A 7,190-nucleotide genomic window follows, 5' to 3' on the forward strand; every position below is an offset into this window, starting at 1 on the left:
CTTGTAATCTGGAAGCATTAAGTGCATGTAAAACATTATATTTATAAATCTGTATATTTTTTAAAGAATGAATAAAGAACTTAAGTAACCTCTTACTATGTGCAAAGGACTGTGTTAAGGGCTGAAGATACGATTATGCTCTCAATGAATGCACATTCTAATGGGATGCCTTTTAAACACAAAAGAGGAGAGGCTGAAGATATGAGCAAAGCAAGGGACAAGTGAAGAAGCAAGTTCATTTCAGAGGCTATAAAGGTTTGCATCTAGCCTACTTATTTCTTCTGCCAAGAAGTGTCCTAGCTGGCCCTTCACAACAACTTCCTGCCTGGAGACAGATGACACATCTCAGCCTTTAAAGCTTATTGGTTCCTCTTTTAGTCACTTTTTAATGTTAGGAGACTTAAAGATACCAGCCAGGTCTTTTTCTCCAACAAGTGAGGTGCTAAGTCCTGTTGATTGACTAGAGACCATCCATTCTGCTGTTTGCTTATTCCCTGGACTCCTGCTCATCTCTAACATGGTTGATGTTTGGATCTCTGCTGGCTGCGGGAAGATTGGTCTGTTAATGACATCGATGGTGTTGAGTCTACCTGCTTCTTGGGCCAGGGACATCCCAGGTAAGTGCAGTGATACTGCTCCCTGGGTCTTCCATGGTGTTCTTGGTCTTCCAAGAAGAGGATGGAAAATTTCTGCCACTGGTTAGACTGAGTAGAGCTCCTTCCCCAGAAAAAAACCGGGTGATCATTTGGGGTAGGTGGTGGAGCAGGGAGAGCTGTGTCAGAGTTCGAAAGACACCAAAGCCACCAAAGGCTACTCTGGCATCAATGTATGTTTCTGTGGCCATGAGCAAAGTAGTGGGACTGAGGGGACTGTTTGAGGATTGAGGAGGTTCCCTTGAGAAAATTCATCTCTCACCTGCACTACATCTTCTGCGGGTTTCTCAATGCTCAGGTCAGCCCTGTTCTGAGCATTTCTTTCCTCAATCCATTGTTCACATCAATGTTAAATATTCCCAGTCTTCTCACAAAACGTCTGTCTCTTCGCTTTGTCTCTAGGACCAATTCCCAATTCCTCAGCCTGACATTTAAAGCCCAACCCAACTCTCAGTTCATTTTACTCTCCTTTGAACACTTCTCATTCCACTTGAACTATTCACTCAGCTTTTCCCAGAATTTAACTCTCATCTCACTGCTCCAAGTATTTGCATAAGCTGCTCCTCATCCTTAGAATGTACTCCCTCCTCATCTCTGCTTCTGAGCCTTGACTTCCTTCAAGGAACAGCTCAAGTGCCTCATCCTCCATGAAAACTTCCTTGATCTCTCCAGGTTATAGTGTTCTCTCTTTCCTCAGATTTCCTCATAATTGTCTTTTGAATACATCTAATTGGGGAATCACTCTATGCTCATTGTCCTTAGACCTGCAGTATCCTGGCACCAGGTTAGGAGAGGCCAAAGATGAGTGTGAAGATCCCCTTGCCCAGTTCTCTTCCTGTCTATGTGTGTCCTAGTTCCTTACCTTAACTGTTCTGTCTGGTCACAGGGGACTGACATAGCTCCAATCTAAGTGAGATGAGGGGACTTTGAGAAGAAACTGGGGTGCAGGGAGGAAGGAACAGATCTGTCCAAGGCCCTGGAACATAGCATGTTGGCACTAGGGAATTTCTCCAAGATTCCTGGTTTCCAGTCAATCTTGGATTCTTCTTCCAAATATTTCAGCCCAGCCCTTTCCACCCCAAAAAACTCAACTTCTAGGCAAATGAAGTGATCCTTCTCAAATTTGTCTTACCAATTTGTCACTTCCTCTTCTTTCACTGACTCCCTTCTTTCTTTCTCTCTCTCTCTCTCTTTTTTTTTTGTATTATTATCTAGGTGTCTTTCTCCCCATTTTGGATTGTAACTATGAAATGAACAGGTTCTGTGGGGTATTTTTGTATTTCAAGGGGCTTAAAAATGTTTTGCACATAGTAGGGACTTAATGATGTCACTCTGGGTTGAAAGCACCTTTTCTTCAGCACTGGACTTCTTCCTTGCCTACCTTAGATTACACTAGTTACCCACTGACCATGACATTCCTTGAACTTAGCTTATTTTTCTTGATTAAACCCTTCATCTATTTTTCTACCAATGTGGGATATCCACTGTAAGTTACTAAGCAAAGTGGTTTTGTGGAAAAGATAACTGAGTCTGGAGTCAGAAGACTTGTGTTGCACCCCCAGCTGTGTTACTAACTAGCCCAGTGTCCCTGGGTAAGTCATTTCAACAGGCTGTTCCTCAGTTCCTTCCTGTGTAAAAGTGTGGGATTGGACTAAGTGAACCTGATGTTGGATTCACTTCGGAATTTTTTCAAATAGAACAGAAACATTTGGGGTAGGACAATTGCGTCAGGGTGAAGGACATTTGCTGATCCATGCATCTATACTGGGAAATAGGGAAAGGTTACTCAGATTGGGTGATGGGGGGTGGGGTCTTGGTTCAGGCTGAAGGAAAGCCTTGGAAGAAAGTGAGGTCTTGATAAGCCAAGGAGAGGCAGCTCCGTGCAGGAAAGGGAGCAGGCAGGAGGAGGATCATGAGGGGATTTCCCAGAAGGAGGAAGGAGCTCAGCCCCTTCTCTTGCCCTACTTGTGTCTGTGCGTCTCAGATGTAACTTTCTGTGGCTCTCCTCACTTCCCATTCCGACCTTCTCCACTTGAGATGATTGTATGAGTTAATATGTGTAATTGTGTATGTGAGGGTTGTATCTGTGTGAATGTGTGTACTTGTGTATGTGTGTGTGTGCGTGTGTGTGGGTGAATATGTGTGAATGTGTATTCTGAGTACTGCGGTATGTGAAGGGGGTGTGTGTGTGTTTTGGGTGGGGCCGGAAGTAGGAAGGCACCAGCTATTGCATGTCTCCGGGGTCATCTTTGTAGGGAGATAGCTGCCTCCCTGAGCCTCCAGACCCGAGGATGGCTCCCAAACTTCCATGGCAGAAGGGGGAGGGGCGAGGCAGGAGCGTGGCCTCACTGTCCCAGGATGGGCCGAACCAGCGACCCCGCCCCGGCCTCTGAGGAGTGAGGGGGAGCTGGGAACAAAGGGCTCAGAGAGGGAGGCCATGCAGGTAACGAGAGAGGCGCTGAAGGCCGGCGGTCCTCGCCCGGTCACTGGGGCGGCGGTTGGTCAGTCTGCCGGCGGCTGACGCTGCTCCGGGTCTGTCCGCAGAGGATTTCGTGTATCAGTTCAAGGGAGAGTGTTACTTCACCAACAGCACGGAGCGGGTGCGGCTTGTGGCCAGACGCTTCTACAATGACCAGGAAATTGTCCGCTTCGACAGCGACGTGGGGGAGTTCGTGGCTCTGACGGAGCTGGGGCGGCCCGATGCTAAGTACTGGAACAGTCAGGAGGAAATCCTGGAGGAATATCGAGCTTACGTGGACACGGTGTGCAGACACAACTACGAGATAGAGAAGCCCTTCGCGGTGGACAGAAGAGGTGAGTGACCCCCTGACCTCCGGGGCCGGGACCGAGAGAGGGTGGGACCCTGACCCCTGTCCTGAATGTGTGTCCTGAGCTCACCCAGAGGAGGCTGGACCCCCCCACCCAAGGGGCTGCTGCCAAAGCCAGGGCTGAGGGGACCCTGTGCGGACCCAGACAGTCTCCCAGGGGCACTATGGGTGCCTGGAGGGTCTGACCCTACCCCCACCCCGACAAGGGAGAGCATCTCTGAGCCTGTGCTGGGCACCTCTGGGGGAGGCCTTCAGGGCCTGACAGCCAGGGGGACCCTCACCAGAAAGAAGGGACTGTTTGTAGGGGAAAGAAGCTTCTCTGTCTCCTCACACTGTGTCTCTCTCACCCTGCAGTCCAGCCCAGAGTGACCATCTCCCCCTCCAAGACAGAGGCCCTGCAGCACCTGCTGGTGTGCTCTGTCACTGGCTTCTATCCAAGCAAGATCAAGGTCACCTGGCTCAAGAATGGGCAGGAGGAGACAGCTGGGGTTGTGTCCACGGGTGTGATACAACATGGAGACTGGACCTACCAGATCCTAGTCATGTTGGAAATGATTCCCCAGAGCAGAGACATCTACACCTGCAGTGTGGAGCATGCCAGCCTGCAGAGCCCCATCAGTGTGGAATGGAGTGAGAGCCAACTCCCTTATTCTGTCCCCAGCCTGCCCTCTCCTTAAACCCCAGGACAGGGAGTTCCATAGCTCTGGAGGTCCTTCAGTGAATATTCCCACAGACCCCCTTCCTATGCCCTGGATCATATGCATCCTACTCCCTGTCCCAGTATAGCTTCCTGGCTGCAGCATCGAGCTAGCATCCACAGAATCCTGGTGCTTTCTGTAAACGCATTCTTCAACAGGAAGAACTTGCAGAATCTTAGTCCATTCTCTCCTGGGGATCCAAATTCCCTTGACTGTCCCTTACCCTAGGAGATGGATCATCTTTACCTCTGGGAATTCACTCTTTATATGTCTCTGAGATCAAGAAATGGGAAATGTCCTCAGAAAAGCAGTCATTCTCCCTGACCTCCCTTGGCCTTTTTCTTTCCATTTCTCACTCAGTGGAGTTGGAGCGGGAATCCAGCCTTCTGCCCCACCTCACCTGTCAATTTCTTAATGCCCCCCAAACCAGGCTGGGCTCTGCAGTTTTAAATCACTGGTAGAGGGTGGGATGGAGAGGACTGATAAGTGATGACCCCAAGGCATGTTCTCTGCAGGAGCACAGTCTGACTCTGCCCAGAGCAAATTGCTGAGTGGAATTGGAGGCTTTGTCCTGGGGCTGATCTTCCTAGGTGTAGGACTTTTCATCCACCTCAAGAACCAGAAAGGTAAGGAGCATGTCGGGGAGGCCATGGGGCTCTGGCTTTGGCCCCAGCTCCTGCCCCGTATCCTGTAGGGGGAACTTATCTCAGGAGGTCAGATGCAAATCCGGGGGGTGAGAGACAATGTGGAATAGAAGGATTCTGTGATTGAGGGATAGAGTGAGAGCCAAATGCTGAGTCTGACAAAGAGAGAAGACCCCTCAGGCTTTTACAGCCCCTGAACTTCCCCTCCCCTTTTGTTGTGAGTAGAATTCCTCAGACATAATGGGGTAAAAGTTTAGGATGCCTCATGTTGGGGTGGTGGATGAGCTTCCTAACTGTAGGGTAGAAATCCTCCCCACTATAACGATTTGACTGTGACCTTGTATTGTTCTTTCTCATTTTTCCCCTGCCTCCTCAGGACGCACTGGGCCTCAGCCTACAGGTAATATCCCTTTCCCTTTGTGGCCAAGGATCATAATTCTCCATCCCTGAGCTCACAGACTAAAAGAATGAGCATAACTTTCGTTTTGTCGTTCCCTTACTAGGCTCTTTTGCTCCCTAATTGGGGCATCAACAGCTCCTTAGGATGGGAGAGGGAGTGGTACAATCAGTGATACTTCACCCTATTGCTACAAGAAGTTTCCAGGACTATTCTCCAAATATCCCATGATTCAGCAGAAGTCCTGCTTCAGGCAGTATCCCTTCCCTTTGAGATCAGAGTTTTCAGAGACACTCTCAGGGTTCCAGGGGGCAGGAGAAGAGGGAAAAATCTATATTTTAATAAGAAAAATGGGAAAATCTCTTTGAGTAGTGATTTGAGGGCACAGGAAGGGTTAATGGGGACTCTACCTCCCAAGGATCATCAGGCTTCCCCTCCACTTGGAGAAGTAGAGCTGCTGCTGGAAGAGTCTGCAGCCTGTAATGACTGTCTTCCCCCCTGCAGGCCTGCTGAGGTGACCTTTGGATTGCATCCTTCCAAGACAGTGCCTTCCATCCCTGCTTTCCTGGCCAGGATCCCTAGTCATCCAGGAGGGAGGAGCAGCTGAGTCATTGTCCTGGAGCCAGCTTTCTCCTGTGCCTGGAGGCCATTTGCCATCCTCCATCTCCCAACAGACCCTGTAGTTTCCCCCTTCTGTTCTGGATGTTATCTACCCTCTCTTGGTTCAGGGCCTCAGGGAGAAGGAAGTCTGCTTCTGCTGTTCCCATACAGACTCCTTCTTTGTTACACTGCTACCCTTTCTGCATTAATCCCAGTCTTTTCTCTGTATTCTTCCTAAATAAATAATGTGTCATCTGTATCATTCATTGTGCCCCTGGGACTGCTGGAGGAGTCATATTTTAAAAAAATAAGGAGGAGGGGCTAGGAAGGGGCCCTGCTCTGTGCAAGGGGAAGGAAAGAGGCATCTGACAAAAGGAGCCTGAGACTGAGACCTGGTCTACCTCAAGTGTTATAAGCTGCAGCTGCCCATGTTTTGGCCCTCCTATCCTACGTGGTTGCAAGCCTAGTACTTTGTATACAGTCAGTGCTTAAGAATTCTTAGTTGAATGAAAGGATTTTGTGAGAAAGGAGCCCCTTATTATGTCTGTCCATATTCCCCTTGTTATTCTGTGGAATTGAGAGGATGCCATAAATGGGGAGAGCTTAGTGGGAGGGCTGAGTAAACCCAAGTTAATCTACAATGTTTCTTTCTCCTGAGGGTTGTTCACCATCCCCGTTTCAGTCTCTGTTTGCAGGTCCAGGTTTCCAGACTCCTCATGTATTCTAGTACTGAAAGGATTTCATGTGTAAAACCAATGAGTCACCTCTCTCTGACCAGTTAGCTCAATTTCTGTCTTTTTCCTCCCTACTTAGTTCTCCTTTCTCTCAGCTGAGGCTTTTTGCCCTACTGACAGAATTAGTTCAAACCCAGTCAACAGTAAGCACCAACTGTTAAGACCCAGCTTAGGAAGGTCTTAGAGCAAACCCGCACACATTGGCATTGGCAAGGGCCTAAATTAAAATAGGCTAAACTCCTTTGGGCGGCAGATAGATTTTTAGTGGCTCATTTTCAAAGTGAAAGTATAATTAGTGATTAAACTATTTTGCAAATAAACCGTGTTTTTAAAAAGAGAAATTTCAATTAATGTCAATTAATTACACTTACTACTTAAGATTTTTATTCATCATGAAATCACTTCTCTCAGAGTAGAGACAGGCTAAAGATGCTGGTTGCCATAGATCATGTGATAAACAGGAGAGAGTACACAGTGGCAATCTACCCACCAAGTTACATGATCGGCACTAAATTGACTAGTGGAAGGTGGGTTATTCAGGGCATGGACAAAGCACTTGTTACATGTTAACTTTCTTTTACATCTTCTACATTTTTCATGGGCCACCCAAAATCCATGGGCCATATGTTGTGCAGG

The 7,190-nt window shown here is 48.1% G+C and overlaps 1 protein-coding gene across 1 annotated transcript; it reads left to right on the plus strand.

The window, feature by feature from the left end:
* Positions 1-391: 391 nt before the first annotated feature.
* On the plus strand, positions 392-6,079 carry LOC110199403 (rano class II histocompatibility antigen, A beta chain). Its single transcript, XM_020974227.2, has 6 exons — positions 392-617; positions 3,198-3,467; positions 3,836-4,111; positions 4,695-4,805; positions 5,200-5,223; positions 5,725-6,079. The coding sequence occupies exons 1-6, from the start codon at positions 518-520 to the stop codon at positions 5,736-5,738; spliced, it is 795 nt and encodes a 264-aa protein (XP_020829886.1). The 5' UTR covers positions 392-517; the 3' UTR covers positions 5,739-6,079.
* Positions 6,080-7,190: the final 1,111 nt, after the last annotated feature.

The sequence above is a fragment of the Phascolarctos cinereus genome, unplaced genomic scaffold (genome assembly GCF_003287225.1).
Source record: "Phascolarctos cinereus isolate Bilbo 61053 unplaced genomic scaffold, phaCin_HiC Scaffold_5;HRSCAF=322, whole genome shotgun sequence".
NCBI lineage: Eukaryota > Metazoa > Chordata > Mammalia > Diprotodontia > Phascolarctidae > Phascolarctos > Phascolarctos cinereus.

What these genes read in the sequence shown, in the direction of transcription:
- LOC110199403 (XM_020974227.2), top strand. Translation starts at nt 518, where the DNA reads ATGGTTGATGTTTGGATCTCTGCTGGCTGCGGGAAGATTGGTCTGTTA. An exon ending in CTTCGCGGTGGACAGAAGAG is followed by an intron (nt 3,468 to 3,835) that starts GTGAGTGACCCC and finishes CTCACCCTGCAG; the next exon opens with TCCAGCCCAGAGTGACCATC. An exon ending in CCACCTCAAGAACCAGAAAG is followed by an intron (nt 4,806 to 5,199) that starts GTAAGGAGCATG and finishes CTGCCTCCTCAG; the next exon opens with GACGCACTGGGCCTCAGCCT.